This window comes from Antedon bifida, chromosome 2 (genome assembly GCF_963402885.1).
Source record: "Antedon bifida chromosome 2, ecAntBifi1.1, whole genome shotgun sequence".
NCBI classification, from domain to species: Eukaryota; Metazoa; Echinodermata; class Crinoidea; order Comatulida; family Antedonidae; genus Antedon; species Antedon bifida.
The window spans coordinates 2,743,202-2,766,522 of NC_136227.1; the positions used below are offsets into that span (position 1 = coordinate 2,743,202).

Sequence of the window (23,321 nt, forward strand, 5' to 3'; positions counted from 1 at the left end):
AAATCGGGTCATAATTCACAAATATAGATACTAATTCTGATAGGCTATTATGTATAATTATGAAATGAAGATCGTTTCATACTAAGTTCAATGTAAAAGATCAATGATTGAACTGTCTGCAGTTTGTTTATAGTCGATTAGTGTGGAGCCTACTTTAGGATTATGTTGGACAGGTTGGGCAATCAGTGGCAAAGTGAACACAGAATAACCTCAACAAAATGGAATATTAGTCAAAACTAAGCGAATTGACTGTATTAAAATAGCATAGTTAAAATATAAAAACTGAAATATAAGTATGTATCTGATTTGTTTATTGTGATGGCCACATTCTGAATTAAGAGACGAGAAAATGTATGCTTGTACTTGAGGGTGTACAGATACGTTCAATTAACAGGAACGGGTCATTTTCGATCCACAACCACATACTCGCTCCCTCCCATTAAACGTAAAAATAACTAGTCCGAGTTTGTAGTAGTTCGGGTTCTAGTATGTATTGCGCAGAACGCATACTAAGAGGAACGAACACCAGCTACATTTATGATTTTTGTCAGGTTCGGCAATCACTGGCAAAATGCGCTAGATTGAATGTTAGCCTTGTATTAGAACCGTACTTAAATATAAAAAACACACATAAGTATTATAATTATCTTACAATATTATATATTGATTATTGTGATGGCATTCATTTGTTACTCAGAGAAACTCGCTGTTTGTTGACGATTATAATATGTGGCACACATAATATATTACGTTCAGTGATATTAACAAGACATTTACCACAACCCACACTCTACTCCAAATAACCATGGAAGCATAACCATCAGAATTATGCCTCTAGGCTATTCTCATATTATTGTTTTGCAAATAAATGTTCCGAAGAAAATAAAATGAAATTGTAAACTTACAAATTGGCTTAAGACTGGATTGTAAGTGGATTTCATCGTATATGGACTATCAATATACCGATACAGTTAAATGTGACGATTTGTACCAGGAACTGCGCCACTCCCTTTGACGTCAACTACTGTGTAAAATTATTATTCATAATCCACGTATGTATGCTATATTTACTTTGGCCGTGACGTCACAAAAACTTTTCCACAGTTCAACAGTCTTTCTGTTGAAACACAATGTACACATACAATTATATCGGCACCGTTGTTCGACGTCTATAAATTCCATTCAAAATTCCCTAAAAAGTGTTTTTAGGAAATTACCTCTTTTACAAGGGTCTCTCTTCGTGCGTGACTCGAGGGCGATATTTCGAATGATCTAGAACGATTTCGATCCAAGTCGGCCCTAAACCGTCTCGGCCAAAGTCAAGTCGGCCCCAGGTCAACTCGGCCCCAAGTCAACTCGGCCCCACGTCAACTCGGCCCCAAGTCAACTCGGCCTCACGTCAACTCGGCCCCATTAAAGTATGGAACGCAAAAAGTGCAAAGGAAGGGGATTGATATTTCTTCACATTTTTTTTACCTATGAATAATTCTGACTTTTAATGAATATTAATATTTAGACAATGATACATTTAGCAACAAAAATAAGAATGATAAGCAATCAGTATTACTTATTACAATGAACATTTGGATAATAAATAGGAACACATTGTAGGCCCAATAATGATGATGTAGTTGATATGGGGTTTAAAAAGGCATAGCCTAAACTTTCCCATTATAACTAAACTAAACTATGTTCGTTCGTGCGTCAAAATTCAATATGTCCGATATGCGAGGACATGAACTATTATAGGTGTAGTAATTAGATTGTTTGGTTGAATCATTGAGGTATAAAATATTAATGTTAACTATATGGTTGAATCACGCGTAGATTTTTTTCAGTGTATGCATATCCATTTGATTAGGCGACAACATCTGAAACCAATTCGTAGCTGCGCCTCCCTGCTCCTTAATTGTTTGGTAGCTATTTCGATATCTACAACTGCTACGTGTTTTCGCTGACCGGGGGATTCCCCTTTTTTAAAAACGCAAATCATGGACAAAAACGAGGCACGCCAAAACGATGTACGATCATGTTTTCTATGGCCAAATGGTGGAACGTAGGCCTACGTCTTCGATTTACTTAAATGCTCTACCTGCACGTGTTTTTGTAACACGCGGGTACTTCTATTCATATCGGCAATGAGATCATTTTTTATATGAGTATTTTTCTTATTTCTTCATTTTTTTTAAAGCGTGGATAGTAATAATCATAATAATATTAAGCACTTTTTGCGTTCCATACTTTATTGTGGCCGAGTTGACCGATTAGTTTTTGGCCGAGTTGACGTGAGGCCGAGTTGACTTGAGGCCGAGTTGATTTGAGGCCGAGTTGACTTGGGGCCGACTTGACGTGGGGCCGATTTGACTTTGGCCGAGACGGTTTGGGGCCGACTTGACCTACACCCTCTAGAACATTTACACGGGTTGGTATTTTGCAGTGTAAATACACGAAACCCGTGTCATTCCCGGGTTATGAATCAGGTGTGAAATGGAAATTTATCCGGACACGACCCGGGACTTGTATATGTCATCATGCCGTGTTTTTTTTGCGCATATCAGCAAAGAACTTATAACACAAGAATCTCCTGTTCGTCCGAAGCGCGTAACAATTTCGAAAGGCATTGTGGGATAGAATAGAGCTATGGGTGGCGCCATTGTGAGCCATGGAGCAGAGCCATATATAGAGAGAGTTACGACTTCGAATGGATTAGAAGCCATGTTTGTGTCCAACTATTCCTATGTAGCGTATGGAGTTGAGTCTTTTGTTTTGAAAATGTATAACGTTCAAAAGGCTTTAATTATCGAATTTAATATCAAAACAATCAATTTGATTAAAGGTTTTTGTTAAAATAATAAAAAAATTATAAAGTTACTAACTCTCTCTATGGCTCTGCTGTGAAACAGAGCCATATATAGTAGCTCCTATTTTAAACCACGTACGAACATAATTTGTGTGATAAATCTTACAATATTATTATAAATCAGTCCAATGGTACAATTTATAATAATAGCATATGGCAGCCATATTGAATTTCAAGATGGCCGCCATTAAAAACGTATATAATGTATGCATTTTATAGTCAGGGTCCTCGTGTATTTCCGTAGGATTTTAATGCTCAAAGTGAGATTTCACTTCTTTAATATGGTGCTAGGATACCAAAAATGCTAGGCAACAAATGTTCACGATCCCGTAACCATGGTAACAGCCCCAAGAACAAAATGACGCCCAATTGGCCCTATCTCCGTATCCCTTTGGTCTATCAACAAGATATTGGTATCAAAATACTCGGAGCGTATATATTTATATTCATTGTAATGGAACATTTTGACGAAATGTAATAGGAAATGCTATTTTTCTGCACTATTGACCTTTGACCTTGACTTGCATTGTATCTAAAAAACGGCTGGTCATTGAAATTTTAAAATGGTCTCAAATTGCTGAGACCATACATATTTATATTTATTGTAATGCAACATTTTGTTAGAAAATGACCGGAAGTAAAGTTATTGACCTTTGACCTAATAAACATGAACTTTGGTGTATACAATAAGCATTTATCTATTTGAGCATGTATCGGTAATTATTTGTGGTAGGTATTAAACAAAGGGTTTATACATATTATTATCATTTGAATATCTAATTTCTAAAGGAGTCCACAACCAGACTTTGCTCACAAACTTCAAAAAGCTTCAACTCTTTTTTATCATCTCTGTTTAAGATCTATTTCTTGACTTCATTTGAAATTATTACTAAGACAATGTTAAAAAAAGTGTTGATTTTGTTATGAATGTATTTTGATAAAATCTTGGAAGGATTTGTGTGTTTTGTGTTGAAGAGTGAGTTCGATGGGAAATCCAGTTCGATTTCCTCATTTTGAGTAATGCCGCCAACAAGACCACCAACCCATTTTAACTGTGTTCCTTCTGTTCTTCTAGAGCCTGATCCGGGAAAAGAGCACTATTTAAATACAGATTTTTTTTCTTTACATTCAAATTAATTACTGTACATTCTTTTATTCTTTGTTATTTGATCATCTACATCAAGCCAAGCTGGTTCATTATGTGAATTAGAAATTAGCTATTAAAATGATAATAATATGTATAAACCCATTGTTTAATACCTACCACAAATAATTACTGATTATTGTATACATCAAGTTCATGTTTATTAGGTCAAAGGTCAATAACTTTACTTCCGGTCATTTTCTAACAAAATGTTGCATTACAATAAATATAAATATGTATGGTCTCAGCAATTTGAGACCATTTTAAAATTTCAATGACCAGCCGTTTTTTAGATACAATGCAAGTCAAGGTCAAAGGTCAATAGCGCAGAAAAATAGCATTTCCTATTACATTTCGTCAAAATGTTCCATTACAATGAATATAAATATATACGCTCCGAGTATTTTGATACCAATATCTTGTTGATAGACCAAAAGGATACGGAGATAGGGCCAATTGGGCGTCATTTTGTTCTTGGGGCTGTTACCATGGTTACGGGATCGTGAACATTTGTTGCCTAGCATTTTTGGTATCCTAGCACCATATTAAAGAAGTTAAATCTCACTTTGGGCATTAAAATCCTACGGAAATACACGAGGACCCTGACTATAAAATGCATACATTATATACGTTTTTAATGGCGGCCATCTTGAAATTCAATATGGCTGCCATATGCTATTATTATAATTTGTACCATTGGACTGATTTATCATAATATTGTAAGATTTATCACACAAATTACGTTCGTACGTGGTTTAAAATAAAATAGGAGCTACTATCAGTTTTGAGTAAAAAATGGGGGCCATTTTGAAATCCAAGATGGCGGCCAAAATAGGGTCGGGAAAAATTGGCCCCCAGTTGCAATGAATTCTGCTGGTCCTAAGGATTTCAAAACTGCCAAGAACTCAACTTGAGCATTAAAATCTCACGGAATTACATTAGGTTCCCCACTATTACGGGAACCAAGTGCCCCAATAACCACAACGCAACCATTTTTTCTTCGTGTAAAATGTTATATTATTAATATCCATCCGTTATCTGATTTGAATGGGATGATCATCGGTTAATTTTTCTCGAGCGGAATGTTTACATAACAGAAGGCCTAGCCTACCTAATATAGAGAAAAGAATTAGGAATGTTTTAATATAAAATGATAAAATAATACTGCTCAGCTGATGATGATGTCAACGTCCTTCAAAAGGTATTCCCCCCTCTATCGCTTTACAAACTTATTATAAAGAAAACAATGGCGGTACAGTGAGCATGTAAGAAACATGTTTAATTTAGTTTAAATAATGGTGTTTATAAGCATGCAGAAATAAAGATGAAGTTATTGAAACCAACGTGGATAAATCATGATGGTAATGTACTTTTCTTTTTCTTGTTTAGTCTATTTGAAGAGATTTGACGATTGATTCTTATAGCTAGGCTAGAGGGTAGGCGAATGTATGTAGGCCTAGCCTATGCTAATGAATTTCAAGATTTCGCGGGTGAGGAAGGAGGAGAATGGTGTGGTGGGGAGAATAGAATCAGTGAGTGACGGGCTAGCCTAGCCTAGGTCAGTATGATCATGATATATGCTTGTGAAACCGGTCAACCTGTCGTCCCTAATTTTCTGAATCATTGTTTTATGGTTTTATATTAATGGGGTTTGTTTTCAAATATAGATTTTTATATCTTCTGTAGTAGTAGTAGTAGTAGTAGTACCCCTCAAGTCATGACTCATGTGTGTTTCAAAAAATGAATTTAATTTTAATATAATTAATGTATTTAAATAATTCAAACTTTCACTAAATACTTTTTTTGACAGGGAAGCCAATATTTGCTATCGATATTCATCCAGATGGGTGTCGTCTGGCAACAGGAGGGCAAGGTAAAATCTAATAATTTACCTCCGCCAAGGAGGTATATGTAATCGGTAGCGTGTGTGTGTTTGTTTGTTAGCAGGATTACTCAAAAAGTAATTACAAGATCTTTACCAAAATGAATATACGGATAGATATGTGGTCAAGGACCATTCCATTAAATTTTGGGACCATGGTCCCAATTCTGGACCACTTTTTTAGTATACTGTTCAGACCTGTTAGTGGTAAAAGATAGGACAGAATTTTCCAAAAGCCGGCGAGCAGTCTTAAAGTAACAAATAAACTAAAATTGCATTTTCTCAAGAACTACTTGTCCAAAAAACTTCATTTTTGTACAAGAGGCAAGAGTTATAACTTGTGATTTGTAAATTTAAAACATAATTCGATTTAATGTGCACGTTTTTTGATGCGAGTAGTTTAAAAAACCTATTTCTTTTCAAATTCACTCGTTTGATTTTCGCATTGCTGTTCTATTGTTAGTCAACTGAAGCTATTGTTAATTGAAAGGCTTGTTGCATAACCATTACACCAAACTCGCATACACATGCTTGTAGTGAAATTAACCTAAATCACAAACAGCAATAAGACAAACACAAATATATATATATCTTTTTTACCGGAGAAATCTTATGAGAAGAATTTTCTTATGAGGAGAATTTTACAGTAGGCGGAGGTATGCACTCTCGGAGTGTCTTTCTAGTTATTAATGTACTCTGCCTCGTAATAAATTAAGCCTTTTCTTTACACTGATTAATTAAATTAAATGTTTGCCGTGATAACATTTTGTAGGAGATGATTCAGGTCGTGTGGTAATCTGGAATATGGCACCTATTGTCAAAGAAGAAGATGAGAAAAATGAAAATGTTCCCAGAATGCTTTGCGAAATGGATAATCACTTGGGTAAGGTCAAAAAATTATAACTACAATATTTTTTTTTCCTGTACACCTCAAAAATAAATCCTCCATGTACAATAAATAAAATTAGATATTTACATATTATTATTAATTTTTTTTTTTTATTATATTTATATAAAATTATATTCAAATTTACTGGTATGTAATAACTCCCTAAACCCAATCTTGTGTGTCTTTCTTTGTAGCCTGTGTGAACTGTGTTCGTTGGTCTAACAATGGCTTGTACCTTGCTTCAGCTGGCGATGACAGACTCGTAATGATATGGCAGTTAATGAGGTCAGTAGAGGTCACAATTTAGTCTTTCATTCATTTTGTTCTTAAAATGAAGGAAGGTTTAATTATAAAGATTATAAATCTAGTTTAATTTATTAATTAGTATTTCTTTAAATTATTTTGTACAGTTATGGTGGAATGTCAACACCCTTTGGTAAATCTAAAGCCAATGTTGAACAATGGCGCTGTACTAGCACATTGAGACACCATGCTGGAGGTAAAGGAATTGGTCTTGTGAATAATGAAATTAATTTGAGAGCATTTGTACAATTTTAGTAAAGTTATTTAACATTTTATCCACCATTTAAAGATCTAAAATTGTTAAGCTTACAGTTAGTACCAATTTCAATCAAACCATTATGTTAATATTTATCTTTATACTTTTTTTCTGTTGAGGTGAAATTAAATTTTAAATTGACATTTGTTTTCAGATATTTTGGATATAGCATGGTCACCCCATGATGCGTGGCTGGCCTCATGCAGCGTGGACAACACAGTGGTCATCTGGAATGCTGTTAAGTTTCCTGAGGTGCTGACTGTTCTTACTGGTCATTCTGGAATGGTCAAAGGGGTCACTTGGGATCCCATTGGCAAATACTTGGCTTCTCAGGTAAACTGCATTTGTATCTTGCTAGATTTGAGATTTTTTGTTCACACTGTCAAACTTTATGTAACAAAAAAATGTGATGTGCCCATATATGGACATGATGATGTCATATCACTACCATATTTTGTAAATATCACTACCATATTTGGGCACATCACACTTTTTTTTGTCAAACTTGTTTGAAAGTGTAGACAGAGCTTTATACTTTTAATCTGTCTAGGTTGTGTGCGAGTTTATATATTCAATACTGACAACAATTATTTATAATAAATACATTGTAATCAATTGCAAATAAATTTTAATTAATGATCAATTTTAGTCGGATGACAAAAGTATTCGTGTTTGGAGAACAGTAGATTGGAAGGAAGAGAACAAAATATCTAAACCCTTTGAAGAGGTAAGTAAGTGTTTAGTTAAGTTTAACATACTGTACCGACTTACTAGTGTAATTTCTTTCATTGTAAATGTTATGTGTGTGTGTGTGTGTGTACAGAGAAACAATAAATACAAACAAACTATCCCAACATCATTTAGGTTTAAATTCAGGCCCAGAATTTACTCTTGGAACGTAATTTCCATGCTCCAGTAACCCTTGGTTGTCACCCTCTCTCACTGATCGCTGAATGTACACACAATATTGATATTGATTTATAATCATTGAAACGTACATTACGCTGTAAAAATACAATTATTGACATTTCTATGTTTTTACAGTGTGGAGGAACAACACATGTGCTACGCTGTTCCTGGTCACCAGATGGACACTACATTGTGTCCGCACACGCCATGAACAATAGAGGTCCAACTGCTCAAATTATTGAGAGAGATGGCTGGAAATTCAAAATGGATTTTGTTGGTCATCGTAAAGCTGTCACTTGCGTGGTAGGTGTATTATTTTGCTATAGTTTTTATCGGCATGCTATACCAACGTATAATGCATCCCACTAGGCCTTATTTATATCCTACACTGTAATAATCATATTATACATTTTATGATGCCGAAACTTATACCAAAGCATATATTGTAAATTTAAGTTTTTTTATGTTCTGTATTTCAGAGATTCAACTCGAACATCTTTTCGAAGGTTGTACGGAAGGGATCAACGAAGCCTCAACAGTTTTCATGTTGCGCCATTGGGAGTAGAGACAGAGCCGTGTCAGTATGGGTAGGTTTACGCGGAATACCAAGTTCTAATCTCTGCCTAAGTGATAGATCTACTTTATAAAATATAAGTTATTTTAATTGTTGCATACTTTGAAAATTTGACTTTACTTTTCCTCAGCTGACAGCATTGAAGCGACCTCTGGTTGTTGTACATGACCTCTTCAAAAACTCTGTAATGGATTTAGCATGGTAAGTGAATTTATGTTCATCATTAATAGAACTTTCTGAAAACAAACCCTATGTTTTCATGAGATTGGAAACATGAAAATCTCACTCCTGAGGACAATCGAAGCATATTGATCGAAATGTTGAGAAGCTCAACAGTTCTTTTCAGAACTAAATATACATGGTGTACCGCAAACTTTATATTAATATTGGATTTCGCCATGCAAACCTTCAAACAATATATAACATGAAAATCATGAAGTATATGTATGACTTTTATGAATTTTGTACACATTTTATTTTTCTTGATTCTGTAAACAGGAGTAAGTCGGGTACCCAGCTTGTTGCGTGTTCTTGGGACGGAACAGTAGCGTTCTTTGATTTTGAACAGGATGAAATTGGACACAAGCTAACACAGGACGAGAAGGTATGATAAAGACCAAAATATATGTTTTGAAAGAGTAATCTTAAGCTCTGTCTACACTAGCAAACTAGTTTTTAAAAAAGTGTGGTGTACCCAAATATGGTAGTGATATGACCAAATATGGTAGTGATATGCACAAATATGGTAGTGATATTCCCAAATATGGTAGTGATATGACATCATGTCCATATATGGACGCATCACATTTTTTTTCACATTAAGTGTAGAAAGAGCATTAGGATGATACATAGACATTATTGCTTCACAGTTTTTTAGTCGATCACCGTCATAATATATAATTTTTATATTTATTTTAACTTGCAGACTAAACTGTATGAGAAAATCTACGGCAAGAATTTATCGATACATTCTGGAGCTGCAAATACCGTGATTGAGAATCCAGATTTGTTAAACTTGCAAAAAATGCAGAAAGAACAACAAGAGAAGTTAGCTGCCAAAGTACAAGCCTCACCAATAAAGACACCAAAGAAACTCATCACACCAATCATGGACAAGCCACCAACGGTAAGTCATCGCTTATTTCACACCTGTTCCGGTCCGGCGAATTGAACGTTAATGTTTTGCTTTTTAAGATGCTCCACGCGAGTATGCACCATTTGATATGTGTATAGCCTCGTGAAAAGGAAACATTGACATTCGTTTTGATTTGCCGGAACAGGTGGAAATGACCCTTTAACCAGCATGTGTTATGATGGTGTTGCTACTATTTATTGGCGTAGTCTTTGTCAAAAATAACTGTTATAATTATTTTAACACAATCACATGTTATATACAACGCATACACACATTATCAAAGCATTGTACAGACATCATGATTGTTTAATGTTTGCTCTAAGAGAAAATAATTTTATTTTTGCACTTTATAGGATGTTTTAAGCAAGCAGATAGAAACGAGAACTCCAGATGGAAGGCGCAGAATCACACCCCTCTACATTGGAACACAATTCAACATAGGGTAAGTATTACCAACAAACTATAATGGTGAATGAATGAAACTACCACAGTATAGCAGCGTCTGACTAAAGCTCTGTCTACAAAATTTATGTGACAAAAAAATGTGATGTGCATATATGGACTTGATGTCATATCACTACCATATTTGGGCATATCACTAAAATATTTGGGCACATCACACTTTTTTTGTCAATCTAATTTGATAGTGTAGACAGAGCTTTACATACATATTTGAGCTTGGTTCCCTCTTGGATGCAATGCAATTAAATTCTATATTATTTGTTTTGTTAGAACACCAACAGTACTATTCAACAATGTACCACACCCAGCGTTCTCGCCAGCCAATCAAATCACTCCTCAAAGTGCGTTTAAAGAAGCTAATAAATTGAACATCAAAACCGAGAAGGAAGATTCAGATTCAGACTCGGAGGACGCTAAGCCAATCAGCTCGCTGCAAAATAGCATACAGGTAAGGTATATATTCAATGTGTATTTTGTATGATGGTAAATACTGCTGTGTTGCAGATATAATATTGAATATTCATGAGGTTTATAATACATGTTTGCATATTATTATTTCAGCCAATGTCTGCTCTTGATTCAAGATTTACAGAAAAATCTAAAGCCACTTCAGGTACTACGCCATCTGCTAATGCAGCTCCTGACAAGAGTAAAGTTACACCGTCGCCTCAATCACCTACATCAGTCGCAGCAGCAGCTGCAGCCGCTGCGTGTGCAGCTGCGGCTGCGGCAGCTGCTTCTGTGTCCTCTGACAAGTAAGTGAGATACTTATTGTTAGTGAATTTAAATAGGTTTTTGTACAACCAAAATATTAAAAAGAATTCTACTAACAATTTATTTTCTACATCCACCTTGCAGGAACAAAGATTCCACAAAAATTAAAGACACTCCAAAAACAACTACCGGCTCACCTAGCAGCTTGGCTGGTAATAAACGAAAGGAAGAAGGCACGTTGAGACCAGGGCCAAAAAGGCCTAGGAAGGAGTATACAAAGACTGTAACCGAAGCAAAGACTGGGCCTAGGAAAGGGCCTATGATTGGGCCATTGGTTACTCCAGTAAGTATTTTTTTTTAATATAATTATTTTCTCTTGGTCTGAAATGTCTTTTTTGAACCAATGCGGACCTTTCTGAAATTTTGGTTTGGATATTTTTCAGTTGTCACATGGTTGTGTTTCACGAGAATTCTTGTTTGCAATTATTTTTTTTCAGCCAAATCAAGATACAACTCCTAAAGTAACGACAACAGCTTCATCAAAACCACGTCTCAAGATACCCGTTCCAAAAACCGAGAAAACACTCAGCGTACAGGTGTTCGTTGGTAACACTGTGCAACCAAGCGTTACGTTAGAGGTCGAGAATGATGTGAGCAGTGGCAAAGTGACCCTTCATCGATTGAAATATGTGAAAGCGGGTGATGATTTGTGGGAAACAATGCTGGCTAGTCGCATTACCATAGCAACTGGCAATAGGTATGTATTTTGTTTCAATATGGTTATTTTCCTATAATGAAACCTTGTTTTTACACATCAATTTGATTTGGGTGTCTAAAAAACTCAGATCTAGAAAATGGATATCACTGTAGTATTTCAAACAACCTACCCTCTGATTTACAATAGAACGATCCATTCTGGAACTAGAAAACTCAGATCTTGATAACTGAGTTTTCTAGATCTAGAAAACTCAGATACAGTTTTCTAGACACCCATTCGATTTTGTAGAATTTTAAAATACAATTTTGTTCCCAATTCAGGCAATTCTGTGCAGTAGCATCGGAAAATAAAACGGTAAGCGTCTATACAACAGGCGGTCGCAGGAAGTACTCGCCGATCATTTTGAGTGAACCAATCAGCAGGCTGCATTGTGGTGGATGTTTTCTTTTAGTAATCCTGTCTTCGGCAAGAGTTTTTGTTTGGTATGAAATAATCATATTTCTATTTGTTTTATGTATTGGGTTTTCAGTGTCAAAGACTTCACAAGACAATGAATAACCTTGATCTTTTATTTATGATAACATTACATGTGCTCTACAACATTATCCGCCACTGTATAGAGGGCGCTATCATTCTTTATACGTGCAACACTATTGACACTCTTTATCATTGTCTTTATTTTCATAAACACATATGTAGTCACTGATTATTATTTATGTAAAATAAATTATTAATATTTATAATTATTTTGCAGGGATATTATAAAACAAGTGGTGCTTGTTAAGAATGAAACGTTAGCCCCAATTATGCCAGGTAAGAATACCATCAATTTATGAGTATATTTATTGAGAGGTACTGTACCGTGCATAGAAATTGTTTTCCATGATGGAACCATTAGGTCTATTCATTCATTCATCGGAATCTCTGGTCCATAAAAAGTAAAATTACATATGCATGAAATAAAAATAAACAAGACTAATTACTACTAAAATATATGTTTTCAAAGAGTAATCTAAAGCTCTGTCTACACTATCAAACTAGTTTTTAAAAAAGTGTGGTGTACCCAAATATGGTAGTGATATGCCCAAATATGGTAGTTGTATGACATCATGTCCATATATGGACACATCACATTTTTTTGTCACATAAAGTTTGATTGTGTAGAAAGAGCTTTAGTGAGTATGTATCAAACTCATATTAACCTTTCTAATTAATAATTTCAGCATCTGGGGTATCGTTAGTGAATGCCAGTATAACGGAGGCAGGCACCATTATCATCACAATGTCCAATGAGAAGTCTTACACGTTCAATAGTGACCTCTGCTGTTGGTGAGTTTACTCTCCTTTAATAATAGCATATATATATATATCTTCATTTTAAGCTCTGTCTACACTATCAAACTAGTTTGACAACAAATGATGTGCCCAAATATGGTAGTGATATGCCCAAAGAGCTGTAAACTTTGAACTATTTATCATTTGTCTTGAGGGCCCATAAAATCGGCTCACACTGGCTGGGTCACCCTTTTAAAATATGGTGAAAAAATAAGCAAAATAAATCTTTATAACTTTTTAAAAATATATATATATATTATCTCACTTAATTGTTTTTTAGGATGATGGTTCATGAAAAAGATAATATATTACAATCATGTTCAGATCACCAAACCAGTATGCCAGCACAGGGTGCGGTCCAAGTCCATGGACCACTCGCCTCACTGCAAGGAAAGTCTAGCAAGTAAGAAATGTTACATTTTGTTTTCCACAAGTTAATTTATTAACATATAGAGTTCTGCGGTGTGACGTCACAATGATAGATGGCGCTGCGTGGTTGCTAGCGCAACCAAAAATGCGTTCAACGCTACTATGTTGATAAACTATAGATATCTGTATTTCTATCAAATTATGTATCTTAGCGTGATTTTTTTAAACTTAAACTGTAGTTGGAGAATAAGTAGATTATTAAAAACAAATATTTAGTGATCTTTTGAAATTTTTGTTTTTATTGAAAAGTTTAAAATGACTACTTCAATAAGCCTATTCTAAACCAGTTAGGTTGAACGCATTTTTGGTTGCGCTAGCAACCAGGCATCGCCACCTACCGTCGCGACACATCGTGACGTCAGCACCGCAGAACTCTATATTAATTATTTTTGATGATGAAATATGTATTTAGGTGTATCCTTGCCCTTTGATTGGTTGATCACATGTCATGCATTATCTACTCCCATTTCATGATTGAAGATACTATTGCACAAACTATTGCACTCTCTAATAGGCTAGTGAATAATGCACAATCCAACCTGTTGTGTTTTAAATGTCAGTTATTGAATAAAAGAAATAATAAAATAAAATAGCTGTTTTTTTTATCATCAATATTTATGTTTTATGTTTCAGATTTTCAGCTTCAAGAGTATTTCAGCTGAGTCAGCAAATACAAAAGTCTTCGACACTTAGCCACCTTGAATGTCAACTCAACTCAGCACTTGTACTCAAGTCAAGTAAAGAGTACAAGTTTTGGCTTCTTACGTATGTCAGATATATGGTACAAGAAGGTAAACACACATTTTATTTACCTCCGCCAAGGAGGTATATGTAATCGGTAGCGTGTGTTTGTTTGTTTGTTTGTTAAAATCAAAATATTAATTTTAAATTATAATTTTTTAATTTTCGATGTTTTTTATTTTTAGGGGCTGAAAGTAGGTTGAGAGAAGTTTGTGATGAGATGCTTGGACCGTTGTACAAGGATGATGCAAACACTTCCAAATGGCAGTCACAAATCCTAGTGAGTAGATAGTTGATTATTCATTTATTTATTAGTAAAATCTATTAGAAAATGAAATAAAACTAGACATGAAACTCGTCACTTTGACGAGTTAGTTATCCGCACCACGACAAACGCCACGTGCACGTCATACGTTGGAATATTGCACACAGATAAAGATTATGGCATTATGACAAGAACTGAAGAATATGACATGCTGTTAGTGCTGAATTTTGTGTCATATAGTATATACATGCAAACAGTATAAGCTGTATACATATTACATACAGTGTAGAATAGGTGAAATTACGGGACCCGCCATTTATTCCAATTTTTAACATGGCGACGGTATCAAAATGAAACACTTAGATAGCAATTTCAGAAGGAAATTATCTCAGGAACAACATATTAACGTGTAGAAGAAATTTGAATACGTAAAATATAGATGCGCACCCTTTTAAATGTGATGAACTATTACGCAAAATATGAAAATACGACTTTTTTTATTCAACTGGCCATATGATGACGTCACAACATCCGATTGGCAAAATGTTTACATGAATTCGTATCTACAATCCAATAGCTTCCAGAAAACGTTTTAATCGTGATTATCACATTTTATTCTTACGAGCTATTACAGATTAAAATTTACTGTAAAGATGAAATTAATGACCCACGTAATTAAAATTTTTAGGCATGATGACGTCATAAAAATTACAATATTTTTATCTCATGCTAAAGAAAGTTGATTGACCTACACAATATATAAATGTAGGAGAAAAAGGAATACAGATAAGCGTGATGCGCTCCATTGAATGTGATGAGCAATAACGAAAGAGACAAAAATCCTATATTTTACATTCGTGTGGCCATACGATGACGTCACAATGTTTTTTTAGCCTTATTGATGCATGATCCGATATCTACAACTCATCAACTTCTAGATTTTGTAATAAAAATAAACGGTTAACGGTTTACTTTAGAAACTATGACTGTTTAAAAAAAGACATAATTTTGACGATTTTTTAAGCTTTTTCATAAAAAACGCGCACGAATTGTCTAATTCAACGTGTTCGTATGGCGTTATTTAAACTGGAAAAGGTCTAAATTGTTTTCAAAATCACTGGGAAAGGCTTGAAAAATATAATTCAAGAGAAAAAAATATGTTTTTAACGCTATGTGCGCACCGCGCGCATAAAAAAATGCGCGCCCGTGGGAATTTTTGACATGCTCAAAATGACAAGAAACGCGTAAAAAGTTGATTAGAAATTAATTTTGCGCATTTTGAAATTTTAAATGCGCGTGCGCGCGTAACTTCTTGTCAAACATGCCATTTTTAATCCGTAGAAAGTTTGCCCCTGATATGACTTAAATTTTGTCAAAGTGTCAATACTAAATGACTTTTGGTTTTTAATCTATGATCAATCATTGAAATTCATAAAATTGCGCATAAGTCACGTTGCGCAACTATGACGTCATTCAAAAATAGGAGGTGCACAACTTCACGTAAATGCCCATATGTTGTCAAAGTTATGAAATGTTATGTTTACACATTTTAGAGGAACACGACTCACAAAAAGGAAGGAAGGAAAGAAGAATAATACAGAAAAAAAATATTGATCTCATACAATTACAAGGAGTTATCCGCTTGGTATACCAAGCGGATAACTAACTAATAAATTCTTGTTTTCTTAAAGGGTTACAATAAAAGAAAGTTACTAGAGGAGATGATGCCGATAATCGGCACAAACCTGAAGTTGCAACGTCTGTATTCCGAATATCGTGACCAGCTTGAGATGATCAAGAAATGAAAAAACATGGCTGACATGGTCGAAATATGAACAACATAGGGAGGCCTGATGTAAGGTGGTTAAAATATGAACAACATAGGGAGGCCTGATGTATCGATGGTTAAATATGAACAACATAGGGAGGCCTGATGTAAGGTGGTTAAAATATGAACAACATAGGGAGGCCTGATGTATCGATGGTTAAATATGAACAACATAGGGAGGCCTGATGTAAGGTGGTTAAAATATGAACAACATAGGGAGGCCTGATGTAAGGTGGTTAAAATATGAACAACATAGGGAGGCCTGATGTAAGGTGGTTAAAATATGAACAACATAGGGAGGCCTGATGTAAGGTGGTTAAAATATGAACAACATAGGGAGGCCTGATGTAAGGTGGTTAAAATATGAACAACATAGGGAGGCCTGATGTATCGATGGTTAAATATGAACAACATAGGAAGGCCTGAATGCCCAACACCAGTACTACAGTATTTAATATGTATAATATAGATTAGTGAGAGCTGGAGTGTAATTTGTGGTTTTAGCAAACTTGACTGTATTGCCACATAAGTTATTTAATTTTGGTACTACTACTACTACTATTTAGGGGATACCCACCCAACAATGTGTCCCCTTAATAGGGGTGTCCCCTGAATAGTGGGTATCCCTGAATAGGGGTGTCCCCTGAATAGTGGGTATCCCTGAATAGGGGTGTCCCTTGAATACGTGTGTCCCTTGAATACGTGTGTCCCCTGAATAGGGGTGTCCCTTGAATACGTGTGTCCCTTGAATACGTGTGTCCCTTGAATAGAGGTGTCCCCTGAATACGTATATCCCTTGAATACGTGTGTTCCTTGAATAGGTGCAGGTCGTAGTGTTCAAATATATACTGCCTCTCATTCGTTTAACAGGATAGTGTCCCCTGAATAGAGGTGTGCTTTGAAGTGTTCTATTGTGTTATGTTTGTAATCAGGACATTCATTGATTGTTTATATAAAAAAAGCATGATTATGGTTTAAAGTTCCTTGTTACCAAATCATGGTATTGAATTCAGGAGAAGAAAATGCAAAATTATTTTTGTATACGTACCAAGCAGAGAACTCTTCCCTGGTACCAAGCTTCCTGTATGCGCTGCTCTGGTCATTTATCAACAAATATCTAAATTCTAAGAGATAATAATAATAATGTCATAATTTGCTAGTGAACCTAGGTTATAAAGTTCTATTACATTTTGCGGTGTGATACTCACTAGTTATAATTTCTTTTTATCCAATCCAATTCAGCATTAACATCTCATTATCTATGTATATATTTGTAAATATGCTAATTTAGTACTGCTGCCCTCGCTGCATTTGTATACACATTTTCTAGAAAATAAATTTTTAAATAAAAGCTATTAACTGAAGCAGTGCTTCTTTTTTTTTTTATAGAAAAATGGCCAAAATATTTGATTTTTAAAATTAAATAAGTGTGCGATAATATTGCCATACATGCGCATATATTGTTTTATCATCATCTTATAGAGCCATAGTAACTAGTTATTTCCCTGTACTATAGTACATGGATTTTTTCGAGAAATGTCAAGAATATCCACTTTTTAAAATTCAATAACTATGCGATAATATTGCCATATATGCGCATATATTATGTTATCATCTTTTATAGAGCCATAGTAACTAGTTATGTCAACAAATAAAAGGGTCGAAATTGGCAATTTTTCGAGAATTTCCATGTACTATAGTACAGGGAAAAATTGCCAAAATATTCACTCTTTAAAATTCAATAATTATGCGATAATATTGCCAGCCATATATGCGCATATATTGTGTTATCATCATATTATAGAGCCATAGTAACTAGTTATGTCAACAAATAAAAGGGTCGGAAATCGGCCATTTTTCGAAAATTTCCCTGTACAGGGATTTTTCCAAAAAATGGCCAATTCTCGACCTTTTTATTTTTCGATAAAACTGGTTACTTTAACATGCGCAGAACCCATTAGTCGGCTCTGCGCATGTTTATTACGCTATAGTAACCATTTATGTCAAAACTGGTTACTGTAGCACAATTGACATGCGCAGAACCCATTATTCTTCTCTGCGCATGTTTATTATGCAATAGTAACCATTTACATCAACAAATAAAAGGGTTTTAAAAAATGGCCAATTTTCGACCTTTTTATTTTTCGATAAAACTGGTTACTATAGCACAATTAACATGCGCAGAACCCATTAGTCGACTCTGCGCATGTTTATTATGCTATAGTAACCATTTATGTCAAAACTGGTTACTGTAGCACAATTGAAATGCGCAGAACCCATTATTCGTCTCTGCGCATCTTTATTATGCAATAGTAACCATTTATGTCATAAAATAAAAGGGTTGAAAATCGGCCATTTTTCGAAAATTTCCCTGTACTATAGTACAGGAATTTTTTCAAAAAAATGGCAAATTTTAGACCTTTTTATTTTTCGATAAAACTGGTTACTATAGCACAATTTAACATGCGCAGAACCCATTAGTCGCCTCTGCGCATGTTTATTATGCTATAGTAACCATTTATGTCAAAACTGGGTACTGTAGCACAATTGACATGCGCAGAACCCATTATTCGACTCTGCGCATGTTTATTATGCAATAGTAACCATTTACATCAACAAATAAAAGGGTTTAAAAAAATGGCCAATTTTCGACCTTTTTATTTTTCGATAAAACTGGTTACTATAGCACAATTAGCATGCGCAGAACCCATTAGTCGCCTCTACGCATGTTTATTATGCTATAGTAACCATTTATGTCAAAACTGGTTACTGTAGCACAATTGACATGCGCAGAACCCATTATTCGTCTCTGCGCATGTTTATTATGCAATGGTAACCATTTATGTCAAAACTGGTTACTGTAGCACAATTAACATGCGCAGAACCCATTAGTCGACTCTGCGCATGTTTATTATGCTATAGTAACAATTCAGTAACCCTGTCAAATATGGTTATGATAGCACAATTGACATGCGCAGAACCCATTATTTGACTCTGCGCATGTTTGACATCATTGTAACAAAGTATAGACCAAAAGGTATTCAAATTCTAAATGTCAACATGCAACTTCTTGTCATTAGCCTATTAATTTAGGTAGGTTTCGTGACGCTAAAGGTTATTGACGAATTTAACCAGTTAGAACAAGTGAACATATATGCAGCTTTTGCAATTGCTGGAATTGTACCTCTTTTTGAAATAATACTAAGGAATAAAGCAGAAAAGATGAGTAAAAATGATTTTTGAAAAACGCATCCGTCGCGACATTAAAACAGAATATTTGGCCAATGGAACATTGTATAGGACTATTTAGTCTGTAATTCTGGTTTCTCGAAATTGAAATAAGTACATGTGGTACGACATATATATTAAGTAGATGACAATATATAAAATAAATGAAATATAGGACGACATCAAATGGAAAAGGGTAAATATTTTGTGATGGAAGACTCTGATCAGCCAAAAGACGGCCGAACATTACTGTAAATAAAACATAAAGAGACAAACACCGAATGAAATATATAAATATATAGGTTTAAAATAATAAAAAGTAATTGCTAACCAACTTTGATTTAATCATATATTATTTTTGAATGAGAAATCAATTATTTATGTATAATATCGATTCAAATGGAGCAATAAAATGCAAATGAAGAAACGTGTGTTTTTATTTTCTTATTTTGTGTAAAAAGAAATTATTTTACATTGTTTGGAAGGTTTGGTGAGCCGTGAAATGTGCAAAAAGTCACATTTGTGCAAACAACCAGATTTGTGCAAACATGGCACACTCAAATGTGCAAATCTTTAAAAATGTATTTTCCACTAATATGCAAACATCACGCCGTTAAATGTATTAACGATCAATTTTGACGTTAAATGTGCAAATGAAATTCTACAAATGTGCAAATCATTTTTTTCAACCAAAATCGTTTGTTAAAAATGATAACCTAATTATAATCAGTCACAAGTTTTTCTAACAAAATCAAGATAGCCACTGTGACATACTTAATTGTAGTACAGGCTGAAATAATCTGTTTTGAAAAACCGCAATCATGTCCGGGGTGCAGGACTGACACGTGGTCGCTGCTTGCTGGAGATGAGGACTTCCATAACATTGAACTCCCTTCAAGTTGTTAAATTAAGAGGACAACCTTTTCATATTATTTCATTTAAAATGTATTTCTTTTATGCGCGATTTGGATAATTTATGCAATTTTAAATTGTGAGGATTTTATAGCGCAGATCATTTTCTTTAACAAAATTAATTGACAGGAAAATGATATAGGCCTAGATGAAGTAGGTATATGAATATGGTATAATGTTATGCGTAATTTAAAATAGCGCAAAGATTTCGTTGCGCATTTGAATTTGCGCAAGAAATATTTGCGCAATTTTAATAACATCTATTCTTTTACCTGCATTTGATAAAATATAAGAATTTCAATGAGCTTTGATTTTTATTTATTTATTATTTATCAAATACTGAAAATACCATGCACAATTTGAATATTGATGCAAGAAAATCGTCAATACATTTCAAATTACATACATTGTTCAAATCGCGCATAACAGAAATAATATAAATCTAATTAACTCAACTATAGGCCTAATGGAATTAAATTGTAACGGTATGGAAGTTAACATCTCCAGCAAGCAGCGACCACGTGTCAGTCCTGCATCCCCGGACATTCGGATTGTGTTTTTTTTCTCAACAAGGCCAACAGCCATTAAGTCGCGTGCTACAATGCATAGTGATACCGGACCGACAGACAGACCGACAGACAGACCGACAGACAGACCGACAGACAGACATAGTGAACTATAGAGTCGCGTCCACGCGACTAAAAACAGATTATTTCAGCCTGTACTACAATATATGAAATGTAATATCTTGAAAACATTGTTAGAAAGCCACGTGACTATTTAAAATTAGGTTATCATTTTAATAAACGATTTTGGTTGAACAAAAATGATTTGCACATTTGTAGAATTTCATTTGCACATTTAACGTCAAACTGATCGTTTTTACATTTAACGGCGGGATGTTTGCACATTATAGTGGATAATACATTTGTCAAGATTTGCACATTTGAAGGTGCCATGTTTGCACAAATGTGATTTTTTGGACATTTGAAGGCAACATGTTTGCACAAATGTGGTTGTTTGCACAAATGTGACTTTTTGCACATTTCACGGCTCAACAGACCATCAAAATCGAAGGGTGGAGGCGGCTTAAATTTTAACGATTCCATTTTGAGTGAATTTCCACTATTCTGACACCATATTACAAGTGTGACTCGTCAACACGGTTCTTTAGGCGTAACGTCTGAGTCTCTTCTTGCCCATATATTTTATAAGTTTTATGGAAATCGTTCATTTTCTTCGGCATCCGTTTCTCTATGGAATAATAATAATAATAATAATAATAATAATAATAAGCTTTATTTAATCACGGATACTTAACTCAACTAAAAGTTGTTTTTCAGTAAGACCGTGCTCAAAGGAAGGAAAACACCAACAAAAATAAATGTAAAAAGCAGATATCAAATCAAATAATAAAACAATTACAGAAGCAAAAAACAAAAGTAGATAATAAAACAATTACAATGAAATAAAATGAAACAAGGATACACTTACTAAAGTATAAAATTTCTCCTCAAAACCCACCTTTTTAATTTGTAATTTTCTAAATTGTTCTATCTTTGTAAAGCGCATTGAGGCTTTCAGCATAATGCGCTATATCAAGTACCAGTTATTACTATTGTTTTCATGTTTTACAAATAATATACCACAAAACACAGTAAAACATTGCGATTTAATACTTTGTTGAAACTATCACCGTCCTAGTCGATTGAAATAGTACAGTACATGTAACGATACATCACTACGACGTGTATATGTTTATATAATGTAAAACAATTTGTGAAAACCACCTCTATTCGGGGAAAATCATAAATTCGACTTAATCGTCAATAAATATTAAATTATCTAACTCAACTTAATTAGTAGGCCTAATGGTTTTCAATTGTTTCTTAGAGCCAATTCATACTTAAGTTGGTTCCTACCCTACCCACCAAAGTTGTTCTGCGTTTAAGGCATGTGATGTACCGTAGGCCTATGCTCTACCTCTACTGGTTTTACAACGCTACTCATGCCAGTGAGGGAAGGTAATAATAAAGATCTGTACATAATATACGGCGAGTGAAAACGCTAGCTCATTATCCGTTTAAAAAAAATTTATATCCAACCTCTGCAGCACAGATTGAAAAAAAAAATGGATCGAATTTCTGTTATGAGTATACAGTACTTGCCTTTACGACGCCTAAGGGAATAGATACTTGTGGATACAGAGATTGGAATGTTCCATTCATCGCAAATCAATACATTTGTATAAACGTATATTAAATCTATCAAAATAGTATTTTTTAAAGAAAATCGGCCTGTCTTCAACATTATGATGCTGTACTCGAGCTGTTCAACCGGTTTTTAGCCATTAAAGACAATTATCGTAGGAGGAGATAGGAAAATGCGAAACATCCTCGTATTATCGTCTGCGGGTATTTTTCAAGACGGACATCCATTAGACAGTGTATACCACGATCGAAAAACACCCCTATTTGGGGCAAATCGTTAAACCTAAATTCGTTTTAATCGTCAACAACTAATTATCGAACTCAATTTAATTAGTAAACAGGGTTACATCAGGTGGTTAAAATCAGTACCGAAAGTAACGAACCAACTTTATATACCATCGAGTAAACATTCTAGAAATAACGCGCGATTTACCGAATTTTGCCCTTACGTAAATTTATATATAGATACATAATACATTGTTGTAATTGGTCAATGTTGAACTTTTACCCCTTATATCTCGAAAATG

The 23,321-nt window shown here is 34.5% G+C and overlaps 1 protein-coding gene and 1 long non-coding RNA gene across 3 annotated transcripts; one reads left to right on the forward strand and one right to left on the reverse strand.

Annotated features, from left to right (window-relative positions):
* Positions 1–5,255: 5,255 nt before the first annotated feature.
* Positions 5,256–17,185, forward strand: LOC144835718 (protein HIRA-like). Of its 2 annotated transcripts, XM_078690790.1 has the most exons (24): positions 5,256–5,365; positions 5,815–5,877; positions 6,659–6,769; positions 6,970–7,060; positions 7,186–7,274; positions 7,489–7,667; positions 7,984–8,061; positions 8,379–8,546; positions 8,723–8,830; positions 8,948–9,018; positions 9,316–9,421; positions 9,743–9,943; positions 10,306–10,394; positions 10,685–10,862; positions 10,976–11,169; positions 11,273–11,471; positions 11,626–11,885; positions 12,167–12,328; positions 12,601–12,659; positions 13,070–13,175; positions 13,462–13,584; positions 14,244–14,401; positions 14,537–14,631; positions 16,308–17,185. In XM_078690790.1, exons 1-24 carry the CDS (start codon positions 5,329–5,331, stop codon positions 16,419–16,421), a joined length of 3,039 nt encoding a protein of 1,012 aa, XP_078546916.1. In that variant the 5' UTR covers positions 5,256–5,328; the 3' UTR covers positions 16,422–17,185. The 2 variants fall into 2 exon arrangements, with proteins under 2 accessions (XP_078546916.1, XP_078546917.1); XM_078690791.1 differs by lacking the exon at positions 6,659–6,769.
* A 1,209-nt stretch (positions 17,186–18,394) lies between these two features.
* Positions 18,395–19,046, reverse strand: LOC144835017 (uncharacterized). Its single transcript, XR_013611037.1, has 3 exons — positions 18,982–19,046; positions 18,606–18,693; positions 18,395–18,460 (listed from the first exon to the last, which is right to left on the reverse strand). It is a non-coding gene; the product is annotated as an uncharacterized LOC144835017 (long non-coding RNA).
* Positions 19,047–23,321: the final 4,275 nt, after the last annotated feature.